Genomic DNA, 22,127 nt, shown 5'->3' on the forward strand with positions numbered 1-22,127 from the left:
AAAACACGCCGAGAGGTAGGCCCGTTGGACGGGATCTACCGTGTAAGACACAGAACCCCAAGACCACCCCTGCTTCTTGGGAGGGCTAAGAAGACACCCCATTCTCAAGGACAAGCTGGAACAAATGAGCTGGCAGAGGTGCTGGCACCACCAGGCAGCTCTGTGGTGGCTGTTCTGAGGTGAAGGGAGGAGGTGCTTTAGAACCAGGCTTTGGGCTTCCCTTGTGGCTCAGATAGTAAAGAATCCACCTGCAATGCAGGAGACCTGGGTTCGATCTGGAGGTTGGAAAGATCCCCTGGAGAAGGGAAAAGCTACCCACTCCAGTACTCTGGGCTGGAGAATTCCATGGACTGTAGAGTCCATGGGGTCATAAAGAGTCAGACACGACTTTCACTTCACTTTTCCTGGAGTGAGGGGGACAACAGGACCCTGGGAAAGCAGAAGCCAGGAGGGCAGCTCTTAGCCACCAGGAGCACAGGCAGGCGTGCTCACTGCAGTGGGCAGTAACTTACTGTAAATGGTCAAATGGCAAGGCAGAGGATGGGAGGGCGAGGCTGGTATGCAGGCCCTACAGAGATACTAGAGTAGAGGGGTTCCCAGTGTCAAGAGAGCTGCTGGGAGCCAACTGGGGTCCCGCCTGATGTATACAAAGGACACCACCACTGAGTGCACTGCTCCAGTGCAGAGCAGCAATCTCTGAGCCGGACTCTAGTCTCACAAAGTGCCTGAAGGAGAGGCCAAGCCCCGGAGAGTGAGCTGGTAACACTGATACTGCAGGGATGTCCCACCCCACCATCCCATTCCATCACTTACTTCGAGGAAAACCTGTTCAAGGTGGGTGGAAGAGACAGTCTGAGACACTGTTGAAATTCAGAGGCCCAGGTGGCCAGCAAGGTCCCCTTCAGGGAGGGGGCACATCCAGAGAGGACATCTGAAAGGATGCCATCTCTTCAGAGATGCAGGGCACATCTGGATGCAACAGTCATTACACCACACTTGGTCCCCAGTGGACAGAATGCATGGGTCTGGGGGCCCAAAATAGGGCAGTGGGAGTGGCCCTGGTCACCATCAATCCAAGAGACACACATGAGGAGCGTGTGCCCCCAGCCCTGAGACTATTGGCTCTGTAGGTTCTGAGAGCCTGGCCCTACTGATAAAATGCTCCTGTGAGGGGAAACAAAAGGGATGTACACTTAAAACTGCAGTATCCTCCTGATGCCACAGACAAGCAAGCAGAGAAAGGCCGCATTGTACTGAAGGGTTGGCCTGGGTCATGAGGAGGAGGTAGGGAAGCTGCTGCATAATAGGGACAGCAAGGTGCCTGTGTGGCCTTCAGGTGCCACTTACATGCCCATAAGTGAGCAGATACGTATCTTTTTCCTCTGTCCCATCCTGCTTCCTTCCCTGCCCTTCTCCTGAGAACATGGCCTGAATCATCCAACACGATCTCTAGTTTCAGGCTCTGTTTCAGGCTCTGCTTCTTAGAGAACCCAGACGTCCCCGAACAACAACAAGCAACAAACAGGGAAAACCTACAACTCACTTCCCGGTGAAGGGGGAACTTACCAACCACACTCAGTGCTGGGGAAGATGTATGGAAAACCACAAACCACTCAACAGGAAAACGGCTACAGAAAGACACTTAAGAGATGTGACTTGGGAAAAGATATACAGCTTCACTAAGTATGAACTGTGATGAAACTAACTAAGACCACCAGATTGGCAAAGATCAAAAAGCTGCATGTACACTGTGTCGCTCCTTAGAGTGTGGATAACAGGCATTCTCCCAGACTGACAACAGTGTCTACCAGCTTAAATCTTACACGACGGGCAACCTGGAAACGTCTGTCAAAATAGAAAGAAAGCTTTACACCCAGAAATTCTACTTCAAATTTAACCTAGAGAGTTAGTAAAATGTGTGTAACAGAGACAAATATGTACGAACAGATCACTGGTTACATAAAAATATGGTTCCGCTAAATAATGGACTACTACACAGCCAGCGAAATGGACAAGGCAGCTTTATGTGCCCCAACCTTCCAAGATATGTCACGATCCATTGTTGCCTGTAAACAGCAAGGTGCAAAGGACCCACTAGGTAATCATCTGGGGACACACACGTGTGATCTTGTGTACTGACAAATCCCCCTTGCAGAGGCACACAAGAAGCTGATGCCAGGAATTCCTTCTGGTGGGGTGGGGGTGGGGACTAGGGAACCTCTTTTCAGAAAACCAGGAATCTCTTCACCATCTAAATTTTGCATCATGTCCATAACTTATGTATTTAACTTTTAAAAATACAGTAAGTAAGACACATTAAGAAACCAAGATGCTTGATGATGCTTCTAAATGCTTCATCAAGAAGCATCCCGGGGTGAGGTGGGGGAAGCATCCTGGGTTTGGGTTTGGTATCACACATGTGAGTGCCCACTGCTGGGCCCAGAATTCAAAGCCCGAGTGTGAGTTCACAGGGCCCAAGCCTGCACTGCACTGTGTTCCTCCAGGACAAATGTCAGCTTGGGATAGCAACTAAAGGAAGGATGCTTCTGCTTTAAAAAGGCAGGGTAGGGATTCAAGGAGAAAAAGAGTTAAAATGGTACAGTGTTGCTGTACACAGCAAGCATTTAACACAGAGAAAGCTACTACTACGTGCCTCTCACTTTCATGTTGCTGCTGCTGCTAAGTCACCTCAGTCGTGTCCGACTCTGTGTGACCCCATAGACGGCAGCCCACCAGGCTGCCCCGTCCCTGGGATTCTCCAGGCAAGAACACTGGAATGGGTTGCCATTTCCTTCTCCAGTGCATGAAAGTGAAAAGTGAAAGTGAAGTCGCTCAGTCATGTCTGACTCTTAGCAACCCCATGAACTGCAGCCCACCAGGCTCCTCCGTCCATGCGATTTTCCAGGCAAGAGTACTGGAGTGGGGTGCCATTGCCTTCTCCGCACTTTCATGTTAGTAATGTTCATTCTAAATACAAAATACTTTCCATAAAGAACCACACTCCAGTATGTGGGAGTAAAAGTTTCCTCACCACTAGCAGGCTCTGTTGCTGTCACAGTTTTTATTTTATCAAAGTATAACACGTGCGAAGTTTAAAGAAAGGTTACACAGTCCCCCAAAGTGTTTATTAACAAAGAACAATCTGGCCCCAATCCAGGCAACGCTATACACCGCTCCCTAGGGGCAGCAACTCTGGGTCTTCTGGACTAGGACTAACTTTCTAAATAAAGGTTTTACGTTGCTACTGCCTGATTCATCAATTTAAGACAGGAGCTGGTGATCTCCAGTTATGGCAAAGAAAGATTCACCTCTCTTCTACCACCACTCCCACTTCTTCCTTTCCTCTCACAATTTAGATTAGCTATTACCTAAGCATTACCTGGCACTTATATCATTCTGTTACGTACAATTCTACTTCATGACTGTGCCAAGACATACAGAAATCACAACTTTATGCATAACCTTTCATTTTTTTAAAAACCTTTAAGATAATCATAAATCACATGCAGTTGTAAGAAAGAATACACAGAGATCCACTGTACACCACACCGTGTCACCCCCTAAGGTAAACATCCTATGATCACACAGGACCACAACCGGGATACTAACTACATGGTCAATTTACAGAACATTCCATCACCAGGTCCCTCCCATTTCTCTTTTACAGGCATACCCACTTCCCACCGACCTGGTCTCCTCCTTAAGCCCTAGCAAGTCCTCTCTGTTCTCCATTTCAATAACTCTGTCATATCAAGAAATGTTATAAAGGGGAATCATACAGTATCTAACTTTGGGGATTGGTTTTTCTTCACAGAGCTTAATGCTCTGCAGATTCCTGGAAACTGCTGAAGGAATCAGTAATTCTCGCCTTTTTACAGCTGAGTAGGGTTCCACAGTATGGCTGTCCATCACTTGTTTAACCATCTACTTACTGAAGGACATCTGGGTATTTCCAGTTTCTGGCTATTATGAATAATGCGGCTTTTAATAATCATGTACACGCTTTTGTGTTGACTTAAATTTTCATAATTTCTGGGAGAAATACTCAGAATGCAACAGCCAGGTCACATGGCAGTTCAGGTTTAGTCTCTAAGAACCTGCCCAACTGTTTTCCAGTATGGCCGCACCATTTTACAAGCCCATCGGCCATGCAAGAGTGATCCTCCCCACCCTTACCAGCACTCGGTATTCTCACTAATGTTTTAACTTTAGTGATTCTGGTAGGTATGCAATGATGTCTCACTGTATTTTAATTTGCACTTCCCTAATGGCTAGTGATGCTGAACATCTTCATGTGCTTATTGCCATCTGAATACCTTCTTTTGTATGAAACGTCTCTTCATGACTTTTGCCCGTGTTCTAATCAGATTATTTGCTTTTCTATTATTAGGCTTTGAGAGTTCTTTATATATTCTAGATAAAAGACCTTTAGCAGATAGGTGGCTTGCAAAGCAGATAGGTGGCTTGCAAATATCTTCTCCCGGTGTTTAGCTCGTCTTTCCACTCTCCTGATGGATTCTCTGGCAGAACACAGGTTTTTAAATTTTATGAAGTCCAGTTTACCGATTGTCCCCTTTTTGGTGTCAAGTCTAAGGACTCTGCCTACTCTGGGTCCTGAAGATTTCCTCTTATGTTTTTCCCCTAAAAGTGTTATAGCTTTACATTCTACCTTTAATTCCATTGTCCATTCTGAGTTAATTTTTGTGTAAGATGTGAGGTTTAGAGTGTAGTTCATTTTTCTGCCCATGGGGGTCCATTGGCTCCAGCACCATTTGGTAAAGAGACACTTCCTCCACTGACTTGCCTTTGCACCTCTGTCAACAATCAGTTGGGTATATTTGTGAGGGTCTGTTTCTGGGTTCATGATGCTGTTCCACTGATTACTATGCTGATCCCTCTGATGCTACCACACAGTCTTCATTGCTGAAGCTCTAAAGTACATCCTGAAATCAGGTGAACTGACTGCTCTCATTTTTCTCTTTTCAAAACCTTTCCATGTAAATTTTAGAATATTCTTGTCCATATCTGTAAAATATCTTGTTGGAATTTTGATAGGAATTGTATCAAACCTATGTATCAGTTTCGGGAAAACTGACATGTTAACTAGGCTGAATCTTCCAAACCATGAACGTGGTATCTCTCTCCATTTATTCAGATCTTTGATTCTTTCATCAGTGTTGTGTAGCTTCCAGCATACGAACTCTAACGTGTTTCATTAGATTTATACCTAAGTAACTGTATTCATTGGAGAAGGCAATGGCACCCCACTCTAGTACTCTTGCCTGGAAAATCCCATGGATGGAGGAGCCTGGTGGGCTGCAGTCCATGGGGTCGCTAAGAGTCGGGCACGACTGAGCGACTTCACTTCACTTTCATGCATTGGAGAAGGAAATGGCAACCCACTCCAGTATTCTTGCCTGGAGAATCCCAGGGACAGAGGAGCCTGGTGGGCTGCCGTCTATGGGGTCACACAGAGTTGGACACGACTGAGGTGACTTAGAAGCAACTGTATTCATGTCTGCAATTTATTTAACCTTAGAAAATGAGTTAAAAAGTGTTCCCTCCATTCTTGTTTTTCTGGAAGATTGTGCAGACTGTTAACTCTTTAAGCACTTGATACAATTTTCCAGAAACCACCTGAGCCTGGTGAAGTTTTTTACGGGTGTTTTCAAATTAGATATTAAACTACTTTAATAGTTATAGGGCTCTTCAAGTGATCTATTTACTAGTGACCTGTGGTAGTCTGTGCCCTTCAAGGAACCAGCCCATTTCTGGGCTGCTGTTTAAGGGTGCTCTAGAGTCGTCTTTAGTGCTTTCTCATCAGCCCTTGTCTCCTAGCATTTGAAGGACGACCGTCACTTCCTTCTGGCCCCTGATGAGAAGTCTGCTGTCATTCTGTCTTCCCCATGGGTAAAGTGTTCCTTCTCACTGCTTTCAGGACTCTCTGTATTCACTTTTCAGAAGTTTCACTATGACAAGTCTTAGTGTGCACTGTGTTGGGTTTATTCTGTTGGTGGTGCACGCAACTTCTTGAATCTTTAAGTCTGTCTCTTTACCAAATCAGAGAAGTTTCAACCATGACTATTTTAATCAGTTTTTCAGCTCTCTCCACCCCACCCCAGCCAGCCATCTCTTCTCCCTCCAGGACTCTGATGACACAAATGTCAGAAAATCTGCTCTAGTTCCACAGCGGGAGGGAGCACAGGTGGAGGGGCTGACTCCCCACTGGCCCCTGCTGCCACCTGAGTTGGAGGGCTCGTCTTCCCTGCTGAGCATGGTTGGCCTTCCAGCTCCCCAAGCGGCCCCCACTGACAGGAGGGCTGGTGTGTGTCACTGCTGCTGTCTGAGGGCAGAATTCCAGGCTCCCCACGTCTCCACTGTTACCTCAGTTCCACTAGGCATTCTTCAGGGATAAGTCTCTGCTCCTTACTCAGCCTCCTCTGGGGTGAGTTCTGGTCCCCACCTGGCCTTTGCAAGCAGAAGCAGTGGTGGGGCCACAGGTTTTTAGTCACCTCTGGTTGGAACTGAGCAGGTACTGTTAAACATTTTCTGTCCTGCTAAGCCATTCTTTTCTTGGTCTTTTGGCCAGAGGGAGTGAATTTTGTTGGTTCTTCTTTTTTGCCAGCTTCTTCAGCTCCAGACTTGAGATACACGAGGGAAAACAGAACTGGGGAACTCACTGGGTCGCAGCTTGGGTCCTGAGGTCTGCTCTGCCATCTCTCTACCTTTCAGTCTTCTTATAGTTGTTACATATACAATGTCCAGGATTTTTAGCTGTATTTAATGGGAATAATAAGGGAAAATGTTGACTCCATCTTCCTGGAAGCAGAAGTCCCCAAACTTTTTTTTTTTCCCCCCAAAAAAGTATTTTGCTTATTTATGGCTGCAGAGGGTCTCTGTTGCTGCAAGGGCTTTCTCAAGTTGCAGTCAGCAGGGGCTACTCTTCACTGCAGTGCTTGGGCTTCTCACTGTGGTGGTTCCTCCTGTTGCAGAGCACAGGCACTGGAGTTCAGGCTTCAGTAGTTGCAGCACATGGGCTTAGGTGCTCCACTGCATGTGGAATCCTCCCGGACTAGGGTTCAAATCCATATCCTCTGGACTGGCAGGTAGATTCTTAACCACTGGACCACCAAGAAGTCCCCCAAACTTTAAATTTTCATGGTGTAATATACGCCTACCCTATCACTTGCTTTGTTTCCAAAGCACATTCTGTCTTCCCAATTCATCAGCAGCCTCTACCCCAACATATAAAACCATCCGCACTCTGTTCTCCCAGAGCTGCTCTAGTCTGTTTTTCAGATTCCTGTCCTGGGAATTCCCTCTGCTCCTCCCTGTGCCTAAACTCCAGTTCTGGACCTGTGTTTTCCATTCCCCTGGTGCATCCTTGTGCACTAAGGCAGTACATCCCCCAGGAACCTCGTCAGAATGGGCTCTGCAGGCTCATGTTTTAGAGAGCTGATTTGTCTGGTTATTATGACCAGAAAGGGATCCTTTCAATCTGAGAGTCATGTCTGTTGGCGAATTCTGCAAAACACCCTTGCTGTCTTAACAACTTCCTCCCACTCTCTTCCATTTCTTCTTCTCATGAGTCAGCTGCTAAACCTCCTGGATAGATTCTGCAATTTTTCTCTCTCCTCTTTGTTTACTTTATCTTTTGGTTATCCTTTCTGGATGATTTTCTTTACCTTTTGACCCCTCTAAAGAATTGTTTATGATATATAATTAAGATATTTTTAATTCCAAAAGTTCATTTCCACCTGTTTTCCTGTTATCTCACAGTTAACAGTATTTCTTATTTTTCCGACAATACCACATACTTTAATTTTTCCTCCAGTTTCTGCATTGTAGACACTGCATTCACGTTTACTTCTTGTGTTTGTGCTGGGCTCTGTCCCTAGGTTACACGTTTTTCCTCAAACATGTACTTCTCCTTGGCTGCCTATGACAGAAGCCATGAGCAAAGGCAGAGCTGCAGAGCATCGCTTCTTTCAGGCTGGCGGGGTAGTCACAGCAGGGTCATGTGAGGAAGCACTTCTGTGGGCTGCGTGGCTTCCACATAAAAGCATCCCTCTGAGGATCCCTCTTGGCAAAGGCCTGGTTGCAGGCCTTCTGAAAGCTTGAGGGAAACGGGGTTGGCGATTCTCACCGTTCCAGACAGGTTTTGACTCAATCTGCTCGTCTTCCCACTGGGTCTCTCCCCACCCTCCCCTGGGCCAGGCGCCCCCATGTCTAAAGTCCCCCTAGTGCTGAGTCTCCACCAGGGAGACCTCCCACTTCCCACCATGCCAGGTGAGAGCGGACCCCTCCACACGCTCACAATGTGCACGGTGCCTCCCTACACCCCCACACACCCCCGAGACCAGCTGGATGGCTCTGCGTCCTCTGAGGGACGAGGGTCCAGCTCCGAGGGCACCATGAACTTGCTACCCCACCTTCATCAGCTCCTTCTGCAAGTTTATGGGGCTCGCTCGTTACTGCTGCCCCCTTTCCCATTCTCTCTGACCGCACAGTTTTATACCTTTGTATTCATTTCTTCTCACTCCAGTGTTTAGAGAAAGCACTAAAAATACAGCAGTGCACGTTCTGTTAATCCACAAGCAGGCACAGTCTCTGACAGGATTCAGAAGCCTGTGTCCTAGGCTGTGACAATGACACAGGGGACAGCTCTAAGCCTTTACCAAGGAACTGAAACACACGGCCAGCCTCTACGAGTAAGGAGGCGGCTTGCTCCCGGAGAGAAAACCAGAAATGGGGCCAGAAAAGAGCAATCTGGGGACTGGGCACCCGGGTATCAGACATACCACCACGGGTGCACCACCGAGTGGGAGTCAGCCGAGGTGCACGTGGGGACGGGTCCCAGACCGCAGCGTGTGGCGCACTGAGAGCCTTTGCTGGCGACAGGCAAGGTGTGTCCTGTGGCCGTGGACTTACCTTCACCTCCTTCTCGATATAGTCGCTCAGCAGTCTGTCGGGCTCGACGCGCTCGGGCAGGGACAGCACCACAGTGTGCAGAGGGCGCCTCTCTGTCACCTTCTCATGGGCTTTCTTATCTCTACTCTTTTCACCTTTTAGGAATACTCGTTTAAACGGCGACACAATTCCAGGCTGCAGGCAGAAACGGCAATGGTTGGAGTTCATTATTCACAAAGGCTTGGTGTTGTACCCACGGCTAACAAGCAGAAGTGGCCCAAGCCACTGCCACATCCCCGTGCAGGCAAGGGCTGGCCATTGCTGCCACGGTGGGCCAGGCCGAGGGCTGCCTCGGGTACCGAGGGGCTTGTCCCTCACCTGTTCACAGACACTTAGAAGATTCAAAGGACAGTTCTCAAGGTGAGTAAACTCAGGAGACGAAAACAGGGCAGAAACGGGAGATTCCCCCACAAGACAAAAATGCTACATTGTTCCACCCCTCCCGGCTCTGCCGGGTCACTTCACTGCAGTCTTCGGAGAAGGTGGGGAGGTGTGCCCAGGGCTGTGGCACCAACAGAAAATGCAGTCAACAGTCGCAAGGCCACCTCTACACTCTCCTGTGAAAGCATGGCCTGTGCTTCACTGTCCCCTCCCTCTGCCAGGGCCTCAGGGGCTCAGGGCTCTGACCAACACCTAGGTGAGCAACCTCACCCCCAAATCAGTGTCTAGACCAGCCTGAAGGCCAATCTTGCAATCAAAGTAAACCTGCAGAGCAAGAACCAGGGAGGTCAGGGAGAATGAAGTCAGCCTCGCCTGCGGGCCCAGAAAAAGGTCTGGACCCCTCCCAGCAGCTCCGAAGGGCTCTTTGGAGGTGACCACTTCCAGTCACCCAAAGGAACATAAAAGCAAAGACAACACACCAGCATGCAGACCTGGCAGGGAAATGTCACTAAACACGGGAGCAAAACCCAGAGCTGGTGACCCATCCCAGACGGAGAAGTCACCTTTCACTGTCCTGTCTACAATGCTGCAGCTTGCCTGCCTGGGCAGGACCCACAGCAGGGATACCTCTGACCAACACTTATAGGAACAATGTACATGTCACCAAACATGCTCTAAAAGCTCTCGTTTCCGTTTCTCCTCTGCATGGGAAATTCAGCCACCCGCCATATCCCACCCAAAAGAATGCCACAGAGCCGATGATTCTGTGAGGTGCCTCGTCAGCCCGTCAGTCTCACAGATGGCAGGTGGAGAGGGGCAGTGACTCCCCCACTAAGGCAGGTGAGGCCTTGGGGGCCTCCCGGGAGATCCTGCAGGGCCTGCCCCACACCCACTGAGACGCTCAGCTATAAAGGCCACCCCACCCAAAAGACACCCTCCACAAAGTGAACCCCAGCATTCTTCCTGCTCCTTCTAGCCAGAGTCTGGGTTTTCTCCTCTGCTCCTTGGTCTGTGCTCATTACCCCTGAGTACTTGGCACCTGGATATCTGCCTTTTACTCCTCTGATCCCCCAGAGTAGTAATCCTGGAGAACCCCTTCCTTGTGGCGAATATCAGCCTAGTTGCTGCTCCACACCCCAGTGCAGCCCCTCAGCGCTTCATACTGGATGTGGGGTGGGGTGGGTGTAAAATAATGCTAATATGAGGCCCACAGGGCTAGGGATGATCATGACAACGTGCATGTGGGCCTTCATTTACTTTTTGTTTATATATGTGAAATTGTTCAAAACATTGTTATTTTAAGGATATAGTTCCCATCTACAGCTGCTTACACTGACATGAGTTTGGGTAAACTCCGGGAATTGGTGATGGACAAGGCCTGGCATGCTGTGGTTCATAGGGTCGCAAAGAGTCAGACACGACTGAGCAACTGAACTGAACTGAACACTTAAGCCATGACAAGATAATCAATACCATCATCACACAGACAGCGTCATCTCCACCGTCTCAGAACTGCTGAGTGGACAGAGGGTGCCCCTTGGAGGACCCCGTGACGGGTGATCCCAGCTCTCAGACAGACCACCCTCCTGGTCCTCTCAGGCTTCTTTCTCCTCCCTCCCACAGGCACTGTCAGCCCAGCACAAGTTAGGAGAGTGGGAGGGAAGAAGGTGGGGCACTTCAGGTGAAATTCGGGGGTGGGGGGCGGGGTCTGGACCAGGTTGTTGCCATGCAGGGCTCACATGGAAATGGTGGGAAACGGTCACCCACAATTTCCCACTCAAGCACCGATAGTAAACTTTACATTGAAAGGGAAGCTGGGAATGGAGTAATATAAACATCATGTTTCACCAGCATGACTGCGGCAGGCCAGGCCAGGCCATACTGAACTGTGATTCCATCTCTGGCTGACATCCCACACAGATGACGCTTCAGTCCTGTTCTCCCTGACTGTGTATCTGCGCTGAGAGCCTCCCAGCTTCTATGATGTACAAGGCACTGCCCTAGAGCTGTGGAAATACCAAGGAATGTAACACGTTACAGAGATGACCTATGTCTGAAACTGGCCAGAGTAAACATCTGTCCCTACACCATTTCTACCTATTAACCTCACAGAATTCACTCTCTCAGATCATAACCAGCGGGGGCACAGACATGGTTGATCCTGAATCTGACGGTGCGTGAAAACAGCTCAGTTCAATCTGTCTGATGTTCCACCTTGCCACTCCTCTACACCTGGGAGCAACAGGAAACCAATTCAGAGGTGAGAGGTTTTGCCAAGGTCAGCCAAACCACCAGGGCCACACACCACATGCAACCCAAGCTGTTGTTTTAACAATGAGGGACGGGTTATAAAGTCAGTCTGTGTTGGAAAGGACCCAGAGCCCAAGACCTACAACGCACCTTAAGGAGACACTCTGCCAGCCGAAGAAACCAGGACGGCCTGCTGCAGATGCCCCTACTGCTCAGGGATCAGCTTTCCCTATGCTGAGCCCCACCCCGCCTTCCTCTGCCTTTACCTCTTGTGACCCAGCACCCCTCAGGGGAGAAATAAAACTGGTTAATGAAGGGGTTTGGTGCCTCTGCCAGCCAGGCATCAGGAAGGTGCTGCAGAGGCATGAGACAGAATCCCCACCCTCAAGGCGGTCACCACCGAGCCCACAGAAGATGAACAGGGACTAAACCCACGATGAGAACTGCTAGTCAGGTGCCTCAAAGGTATGCTTCAGTGCCAAAATGTCCTGTATTTAAAGGAGCTACCCTGGCAACAAGGCATGCCCTGTGATGGAGTGTGGTGCCAGACCTCCACTGCTCACAGGCTAGCAGAGGCAAAGGGAGCGGCCCCTGCAACCCGGACCGCACACCAGACCACCTGGTCAAGCGTGAACGTGGCCTAACTGACTGGGAATCAGACACAGCTTCCCAAACTCAGTCCTTAGCCTTGCATACACAAGGCACCATGTGCTTTTTCTTAATGTCCCAAAGAAGTTTCACTGGTGGCTGAGCCTTTCTAGAAAGTGGAATGTTGAAACCATTGTGTAAAGAAAGACACCCTAGCAAACCTGCAGCCTTCCTCTGCTGTCTCGCCCCATTTTAGTGCAGAACGGGGGCAGCTGCTCCACCCAAAGAGAGCAGGCATGTGACACAGGAGATGCGCGCCCAGCTCCCACTGCAGGAGCTAGAAAGCACACCGGCTGGGAGTTGGGGTATGGCAGGCATGGTGGGGGCCCCTCAGCTTTTCCAGAAACACAGTGAACAAGACGGCACCTCAGGGTTTTGGAACTAATGGTGCTTTTAAACATGAAATGTAAAAGGAAGTTCCAGTTAATACATTATTGACCATGAGATTTTTGCAGAAACTAACACCTGTGGCCAGTGATTTGTTATGTAAGTGAAAGCTGAGATGTCTCTGGTCAATAACATTCAGGTAACAAGACATATTAACACGTCTCTGGTCAATAAGTTGCTTAAAAAAAGAATACACTGACAATTAAAAATATTCTTGACATGCAGAATCAGGACTCCATTAAATGATTGTGGATTCTTTAATTCACTGGAATAGCCTCCAAATCAATATAGTTTTTTAAAAAATGGTTTTAGCCTGTGCAACTGTTTACTCTTCACTCAACAGGTATATTTATTGAGCACTCGTGTTCATCATCACCATAACGATTTTATAATCTTCGACCCAAAAGACGGAAGAAAGAGCCCCTGGAAAGAGCACAACACCAAGCACAGTTTCTCTTGGTGAATGTTGCCCTGGCACTGATGCCACCCAGAGTGCATCTGCGTCCCAGTTTCTTGTGAAGAAATGGGGCCCTGAGTGTTGAAAGGAACTGGCTGAGGGTCCAAGGCACAGAGCCAGGGGGCGGACGCAGGGCTTCATGCAGACGTCGCACGTGCAACACACGCTGCTTCCTAGAACTAGCTCCAAAGTGAATCCTGCTGCTGCTGCCGCTAAGTCACATCAGTCGTGTCCGACTCTGCGTGACCCCATCCCTGGGATTCTCCAGGCAAGAACACTGGAGTGGGTTGCCATTTCCTTCTCCAATGTGTGAAAGTGAAAAGTGAAAGTGAAGTCGCACAGTCGTATCCGACTCTGAGCGACCTGATGGACTGCAGCCCACCAGGCTCCTCCGTCCATGGGATTTTCCAGGCAAGAGTACTGGAGTGGGGTGCCATTGCCTTCTCCGAAAGTGATCCCTAGATCCTTACAATACTCTTGGTAAAGGACTTCCCTGGGGGTCCAATGGCTAAGACTCCACACTCCCTATGCATGGGGCCCGGGTTCGATCCCTGGTCAGGGAACTAGATCCCACATACTGCAACAAAGATCTGGTGCAGCCAAAGAAAAAAATAAATATTTTTTTAAAAAACTTTTCTTGCAGTATTTTCCATCTTATGCTTGAAACAACTTTTGAAGTTGGAAATCTCAAATGTAGCTTTTAGTTAAACACACACAACTGACTCTGGTCCACTTAGTACTTTCCTAGAGGAAGGCCCCAGGGTCAGGCTGGCCTTGAGCATTGTTAGATTACAGCCTGGCCTAGACTTTCACTTGAGGTGATGAGGCTCTGAGTATCTGCATATCCTAAACAAATTCTCAGAGGCTATGTTCTCTGTCAGAGCGTCTGTTTATTAATTTACAGTAAGAAATGCATGTGCTGAGGAAGCAGCACAACCACTCCTGGAAAAGCAGCCTCTACCTGGAGACCAAAAGGAATGATAAGGTGAAAACACCTACCAACTCGCTCCTCGGGCACAACTCGCAGCTCAGCACGTTCTGGAGAAAGTGTGTGGCAGTGCAGGAAAGAAACCCGTGCTGGGAACCTCAAATGCCCCAGTCAGTGCTCAGGAAGCCTTATTTACTCCTTTAGTAGGTAACACAGAACTGCCCCTGAACAAAGGCTTCAAGAGCAAGGCCCTGGGGTCCTTCAGTGGGCATTCAGCAAATGTCTAACGGGCATCAAGCCTGTGCCCAGCACTGGGGCTATACCTTGAAGGACCCCTGTCCCCGCCCCAGGGCCCTTTCTGCTGAGGGAGGGAGAAGACAGCAGCTTGGCAACGCTCTGGCTCCACAGGGCTGCAGGGCAAGGCCAGGGAAAACACCAAGGCCAGAGGGTAGGGTGGGCAGAGCCACAGTTCTGTCCAGCTGGGCAAGGCAGTGGCTACTCCACCCAGGTTCAGACCTGCCAGGTGCGCAAGGCACCCTCACAAATTCTCTCCTATAAGTACACTGTTTAAAACGGCACCGCAATATTGCCTATCTTAACTCCAACTACCTTCCAACACTCCCTGTATGCAAATCAACAAATTTATAAAGTTAAGTAGTTCAGCGCCTACCAACAGAAAAAGAGCCTTTCTTAGGTGCCTCGGAGTCCTAAATAAAGAACAGGACACAGCCAGCGCCCCAGGACCTCTTTACAGACTCAAGTTCCCCATCTCAGGGCTGGGTGTGAACCTGCCCTCCACTGCAGCGGCTTGCTCCACTGACACCCAGCGTCTGACCCTCCACGGGCAGCCAAGACCACTTGGGCCAGGTACACGGCCCCTTCGTCTTCCCTTGGGCGTCATAAATGAAACTCAGGCGCGAGTCCGAGACTAGGACTGCACTTTTTCCTGACCTTTTCCCTAAATCATTTTCGAACTCAGATCTTGGGTCCTGACTGACTATAAATTCACAGCAGACCTGACACCCACAGTCTTTTTACTCCTTAGGCGAATATGGACAAACCCAACCACCTACAAAAAGCTCCTCAATCTCTCTCACCGGCCACCGGTTCTCAGACGCGGAAGCCAGCAGGAACCCTCCACCACCCCATGCTCGCAAAGTGAAGGTCACAGGACCCAACAGTCATTCTAGATGGCTCTTTCCACACTGGGCTTGCACCTACCTCGTTCTCCATGGGATACCCTGTCGGAAAGTCTGTCTGAGGAGGAATTTCTCTGGAGGAATTCTGGTTCCTCCCCCTCTGCCGACAGTTACTGTGCATTCTCCTCTGTTCACTTCTGATCTGGTTGAAAAATATGGTCAGATGTTCGCCCTCCCTCTGAAAAAAACATGTGAATGAACAGGAAGACCATAAACCACAGCTTCCTTCTGCAAACCCCACTGAAGCTGTTTAGTTTTTTGAAAAAGTTAAAGAGGCAGGCAACACCCTGAAACTCCTGACAAAATCCAAACAGGCTGCGTGCACAAAAAGATGCAAAGAAAACCCACGCATCTTCATACTAAACCAGTGCTTCTTCTACCTAACCCTACACATCTTCTTACTGAACCCCCACATCTTCTAACTAAACCAGTGCATCTTCTTACTAAACCAGAACATCTTCTAACTAAACCAGTGGATTTTTCTAATTTAACCAGCCCACCTTACTAAACCAGTCAGTCAAAGTAAACCATTACATCTTCTTACTAAACCAGCGTATCTTCTAAATAAACCAGCATATCTTCTTACTAAACCCAATACATCTTCTTTCTAAACCAGCACACCTTCCCTACTATCTCTAGCATGTAGAGCCTATAGGTGGCCTCCCCACATTTCTAGCCAATATGGTATAGCCAGCTGAAAGACATTATTTTGGAAGTCCAACCATTCTGCAAAACCAAACCACAAAGTTAGAAAGAATGAACAAGCAAGCTGAGCGCACTGTTGGGGCTCCCCCTCCTGACCACGAGGTGTCCCTGATGCAGTGGGAGCACCAACCTGCCTGTTTCAGGCTGAGTGTTGTCTGCTTTGGGGCACAGCAGTCCAGGGGTGCCTGGACAGAGCACACCTCCATGACCCCCAGCCTACAAAAGCCTGTACCTGCTTCCAGGACTCTTGAGTTTAAGATACAACTTTGAAACTAAAGAGTATGTCCCTGAGCAAGCTCACTTTTAACTTCTTCAAGGTCAAATCTGATTCTGAAAGGGGGAAACTGGGTTTGTTGATGCTGAAGATTCTTAAACTCTCTAGACAGTCCAAAATGGTTGCAAAGAGGAGAAGCTACTTAATTAACCATTTTGGTTAATTAGAGTGACCATATATAGTCACAACTCAAAACATAACAAATGTAATACAATTTTACTAATATTAATTAACATTAGATTCAGTTCAGTTCAGTCACTCAGTTGTGTCCAACTCATTGCGACCCCATGAACTGCAGCATTCCAGGCCTCCCTGTCCATCAACAACTCCTGGAGTTTACTCAAACACATGTCCATTGAGTCAGTGATGCCATCCAACCATCTCATCCTCTGTTGTCCCCTTCTTCTCCAGCCTTCAATCTTTCCCAGCATCAGAGTCTTATCAAATGAGTCAGTTCTTTGCATCAGGTGGCCAAGTTAGATTTGATCAAATTAAAGTGCTAATTTTCAGTGGTTTTCTGCCCATAAAAATGACTATTTCATATGGTTCAATTTAAACTGCAACAAAGTTTAATATTTCTAGATTCTGAAAAGACTGGTTCAGAACAGTCATTTCATGCCTTAATTACTACCACACATGCTGCAGATGTAGAAAATACAGTAAACCGGGAAAGCAATACCACTCTAGATTTGTTTGAACAAACATCTGGTACTGTCTGGAATATCTCTTTAGAGACACAGGGCACTGCAGGTACCGTCTGGGCTCCAATTTCTCCTTCTTTATAAAAGCTGTCCCCACAGAGCAGGATCAGGTGGTCCTGACGGGAAGGGAATCAAGAGTGAGATACAGAGACCTCAGGATACAGAGCGGTCCCCATGCCTCATCTTGGCTGACTGTGGGGCCTGAGTCCGCTGCCTGCTCCCCAACAGGTTCCCCTGCATGCACACACAACCCTTCCAAGGCCCCAAAGCTGCCACACCCAGGGAAACAGAGGAAACTAAAGGAAACCAACCAGCTGCACATGTAAGCCTACCTGTTCTGTTCTCACAGATGCAATGATCACCAGGGTAGGCATGGAAGAGAAAGGCCAGGGAGCACAGAGGGCAAATGAGAGCCTGGACAGGTGCTTAAATTCTAGAGGGTTTAGAGGCGTTCGAGGATAACAGCATTCATAAATGCAGTTGAGGGAGAGGGAGGGGCATTTCCTACAGACTGTGAGGCTCTATCTAACTCAAGTGTGATGTTTTTTGCAAGAACGCTTCCATCAGGGGGCACATGATATGGGGCAGTGACCTGCCTTGGATGGCTATGGACTGGCCCCTTTGCCTCATATTTGGATATGATATTTTTCAACATTCTAATTCCGCCATTCCTCCTTCTTCTATTAGTAGAAATATTTACATAAAGAGGGCTTTTCCCTCCTAGACTCTCGTAACCCTGAGGTACCAATCATTCAGAGAAGTTAAATGCATCATCCTTTCTCTTTGGCCATAGCTTTCACAGCAATGCCGGTTCCCTGAAACCACCCAAGGTGATCGGTCCATTCAGTTCAGTTCATTCAGTCGTGTTCGACTCTTTCCAACTCTGTGGACTGCAGCATGCCAGGCTTCCCTGTCCATCACCAACTCCCAGAGCCTGCTCAAACTTATGTCCATCGAGTTGGTGATGCCATCCAACCATCTCATCCTGTCATCCCCTTCTTCTCCCACCTTCAATCTTTCCCAGCATCAGGGTCTTTTCCAATGAGTCAGTTCTTCACATCAGGTGGCCAAAGTACTGGAGTTTCAGCTTCAGCATCAGTCTTTCCAATGAATATTCAGGACTGATCTCCTTTAGAAAGGACTGGTTGGATCTCCTTGCAGTCCAAGGGACTCTCAAGAGTCTTCTCCAACACCACACTTCAAAAGCATCAATTCTTTGGTACTCTGCTTTCTTTACAGTCCAACTCTCTCACATCCATACACGCTGCTGCTGCTGCTAAGTCGCTTCAGTCGTGTCCGACTCTGTGCACCCCACAGACAGCAGCCCATCAGGCTCCTCTGTTCCTGGGATTCTCCATACATGACTACTAGAAAAACCATAGCTTTGACTACATGGACCTTTGCTGGCAAAGTATTGTCTCTGCTTTTTAATATGCTGTCTAGGTTGGTCATAGCTTTTCTTCCAATGAGCAAGTCTCTTTTAATTTCTTGGCTGCAGTCACCATCTGCAGTGCTTTTGCAGCCCCAAAAAATAAAGTCTTTCACTGTTTCCACTGTTTCCCCATCTATTTGCCATGAAGTGATGGGATTGAATGCCATGATCTTAGTTTTCTGAATGTTGAGTTTTAAGCCAACTTTTTTAGTCATCTTATGGATGCGCCAGGACACCACAGGCCATTGGCGGCCTCTCCCGCCACTATTAATGGCATAGTGGAATCTGCCACTATTCCGATGGGCACTGCTGCTTCCGAAGTAAAGTGCTGTTCTCAGGCCCACCACCACTCACCAAGGGTGCTACTGCCTCCTGGGGCTCTGTGCCAGAGAGAGTGAGGAAATAAGCATTCTGTGTTTAACAGAAAAACCTCCAGAGTTTATAGAATTCAAATTTAGGATTATAAGCCGATTGATTATCTTCTTTGGTATTCTCTGCACCCACCCAATCCTCCTAGGATGAAAGCCAGTGAATAATATTGCTAATGTAACTATATTCCATAAATCCTAAAACAATTTTAACAGTTGCAAAATAACAATACCAGTATTATATTTCCCTGGTAGCTCAGTGGGTAACGAATCTGCCTGCAATGCAGGAGACTAGGGTTCAATCCCTGGGTCAGGAAGATCGCCTGGAAAAGGAAATGGCAACCCACTCCAGTATGCTTGCCTGGGAAATCCCATGGAGAGAGAAGCCTGGCAGGCTACAGGGCCTAGGGTCGCAAGGGTCGGACACAACTTAGTGACTAAGCCGCCACCACCATTATTACTAATACAATGATTACTGAAAACGATTTGTTTAAAGTTTCTTTGTGACTCTTCTTGTCCTTAGTGCATGTCCCACTGCCGGCCTGCTGTCAAATCTCTATGATTTAATTAACCGGAAGAATTCCTCTCTGTGAGGTTCCGTCTTGTTTGATTTTGCCATTTTTATAATTTGCTTTTGGTTTTTTTTAATGACTTTATTTTTAAAAAATGTTTGGATTCAACTTGTAGTACTGTAAAACATGGTTTCAAACTCACAAGGCCCATGCTAAGAGATCAACCCCTCCCCACTAGATAACAATCTAAAAAGCATCAGAGCATTCAGATCCATATCCAAGGACAAGGCTCCATGCTGCCTCCCACCCTGCTGAGGATGTACCACAGTTTGGTGAGCCTGTATCCTAGAAGTGGAAAGTGGCCAAAAGGAACAGCTTGGTACACAAACTGCTTCATGTTTTTGCCAATGTTTCCTTGGAGGTTTCTGGAAGTGAGATGCTGGGTCAGTCAGGGCACCTTAGTTCAGCCAGGCATTGCCCCTTACAAGTTGTCAGGGCTGTGCTGGTCAGTTCCTCATGCATGACCAAGCAGGGATTTCTGCTGGCCTGAAAGGTGAACAGGGGTAGCTCATTCTTTTTTTTCTTTGGTCTTAATTTACACTCCTCTCATTATGCAAGAGTCTCAGTTGCCTTTTCACACATTTAAAAGCCATTTACATTCCTTTTTCAGTCTTTTCCCATCTTCTGACTTGTTTTTTCCTATCAGGTCCTATTTTTGTCTTCCTTATTTTTAGAAGCACCTTACACAGGGAGTAGCTACTTTTTGTTCTGTAAGTTGCAAATATTTGTTGTCTTTTTACTTTGCTTGTTGTTTAGTCGCTAAGTCACATTCTTGTTTGCAACCCTATGGGCCATAGCCTGCCAGGCTCCTCTGTCCATAGGATTTTCCAGGATGAAACCTGGGTCGCCTGTGTTGCAGGCAGATTATTTACCACTGAGTCACCTGGGAAGAATTTTTACTTTTTGATGTTCATGTTATCAGATCTTCTGAATTTTTCCCTCACTGCTCTGAATTTTGGATAATGAAAGGTTCCACAGCGCCCACATCAATAAAGAATTCACCCATCTTTTTGCCTAGTACCTTTACGGCTTAATCATTTTTGCTTTTACTTAAACCTTTGAACCACCTTTGTTCACTCTAGTGTAGGAAGGATGGATCTGCGACCTGTCCAGTTACCCTAGTACCACCCATCAATCAATATCCCCACCGCTTCAAAATACCATTTTACTGTGCTCTTAGGTTCCCCATGGAGTGAGGTCTGTTTCTGTATTTTCTCCACTTCCTGAAGCTTATTCCAGGACAACCCCACAAGCTTTAATCAGGGGGATGACAGCATGACCCAATCTGGGGTTGTTCCCTTGTTTTTCTTCTTTTTCAGAGATCGTTCTTGCCTGTTTATAACACAAATGAGCTTTAAGTCAAGTGATGTCGCTCCATTGAGGAGTCCAAAGGTATATTTATTGGGATCATATTAAAAATTAACTCAAGGAGAACTGATACAGCCATGACGCCCTTATTTACCCGAAGTGTCTTCCACTCCTTTAAGTTCATGTTTGTATGTTTCAGGAGTTTCTCTCATAGAGATCTTAGTTCCCCTACCAGGGACTGAACCCGTGCCCTTGGCAGTGAAACCTGAAGTCTTAGTCACTGGACCACCAGGGAATTCCCTGGATGTTTCTATTAATTTTAACCCTAAAGTATGTATTTGTTATCGTAAATAGGATCTTCTATTGTAAGTTGGAATTCCAACAGAACAAAAAGAAAAGCCAAGCTGGCTAGGGAGGCTGTGGAGCAACTGGGTGGGAGGAGATGGCTACTGATACAGGAGCCCAGACTGGGATGTGAGAACTAGTCACGGAGGTATGTTGGGAGGAGGACAAGGTTTAGGAGCCTGATCCCCCATGGCCTACATATTCCCGCGTTGCTGAACTGAACACTGACTGTGGTTTATCCGTTTGAGCTGTACTAGCTGTTTTCATTGACCCATGTAACTGAGAGAGAAGCTGATGTGAAGGCCTGGAGACTGGTGGAGGTGACCCTGCATGGCAAGCCCTGTCAAATGCACGGCAAGAGTGGCTGGCAGTCCTAAAGGACCAAGACACACTACTGAACCCATGTCTGGGCTCAAGGTTCCACCGAGTCAGGGTAACAGAAGCCACTGGTCGATGGAGCCCTCAAACAGCAGGGTCACTGTACCCACCTGACCCAACATGGCAACAGGCCTGAATGTGTTGCTACAACAGGTAGCTCCCTATCTCCCGCCTCAGACGCCACCAGTGCCTTCCAGAAGAAAGCTGTGCCCTCTGGGAAGAAAACAAAAGTCAGTCTGCCTGCACCTGGCAAAGTGAGCAGTAGGTCTTTACTGTCTGAACTCTCCATCAGCCACCCAAAGCCAGCACATGCCGAGTGACGCTGGAGCTTCATTCTTGTGGGAGTCACAGCAGACTGACAGCCACCACCTCAGCACTAATCCTGTAAGGGTTCACAGGAGTTCCCAAGCTAGTTTTGCAGTTTTCCTTAACTTTGAAATTATCTCAAGATAAAAAGATTCTTAAACACACACAGCAAAACAACACACATTTTACAAGGGCATGCACAAACAAAAGGACCTGAGTGAAATAGGTAAGGATGGTTGTCAATAAAAGAGGGGTATGAAAGAGGAGTGAGGACTGGGTTTCAAAGAAAAAGAACAAATAAGTGAAGAAATAAAACCAACAGAAAACACCAGACAGGCCTGGCAGGAACCAATCATATGTATGATTAACTTATTCCTCTGCGTCTGAGATCCAAAAATGGAAGAAAAAAGACAGAGGCAAGAACACAACACTCCACTGCTGAAAGTGGGCGTTCAACGAGATGAGGCAGACAGAGGAGGCAAACCCAAAAGGGATGTGGTGCTCAGGAGTCTCTGGAA

At 47.7% G+C, this 22,127-nt stretch overlaps 1 protein-coding gene across 8 annotated transcripts in view; it reads right to left on the reverse strand.

The window, feature by feature from the left end:
- The window catches only part of CCM2 (CCM2 scaffold protein), a 53,494-nt gene that overhangs the window by 21,779 nt on the left and 9,588 nt on the right, over positions 1–22,127 (reverse strand). For 5 of the 8 annotated variants that reach the window (XM_019958915.2, XM_019958913.2, XM_019958912.2 and 2 more), the window contains 2 exons: positions 15,243–15,398; positions 8,932–9,105 (listed from right to left, as the gene is read on the reverse strand). The exons of 1 other annotated variant lie outside the window; for it this stretch is intronic. In XM_019958915.2, the coding sequence (XP_019814474.1) occupies positions 8,932–9,105; positions 15,243–15,341 (273 nt within the window). In that variant the 5' untranslated portion in view covers positions 15,342–15,398. Of the gene's footprint in view, positions 1–8,931; positions 9,106–15,242; positions 15,399–22,127 lie in introns of those variants that run through there. 2 more of the 8 variants (XM_019958916.2, XM_019958917.2) reach the window with 2 other exon arrangements.

The sequence above is a fragment of the Bos indicus genome, chromosome 4 (genome assembly GCF_029378745.1).
Source record: "Bos indicus isolate NIAB-ARS_2022 breed Sahiwal x Tharparkar chromosome 4, NIAB-ARS_B.indTharparkar_mat_pri_1.0, whole genome shotgun sequence".
Classification (NCBI taxonomy): Eukaryota; Metazoa; Chordata; class Mammalia; order Artiodactyla; family Bovidae; genus Bos; species Bos indicus.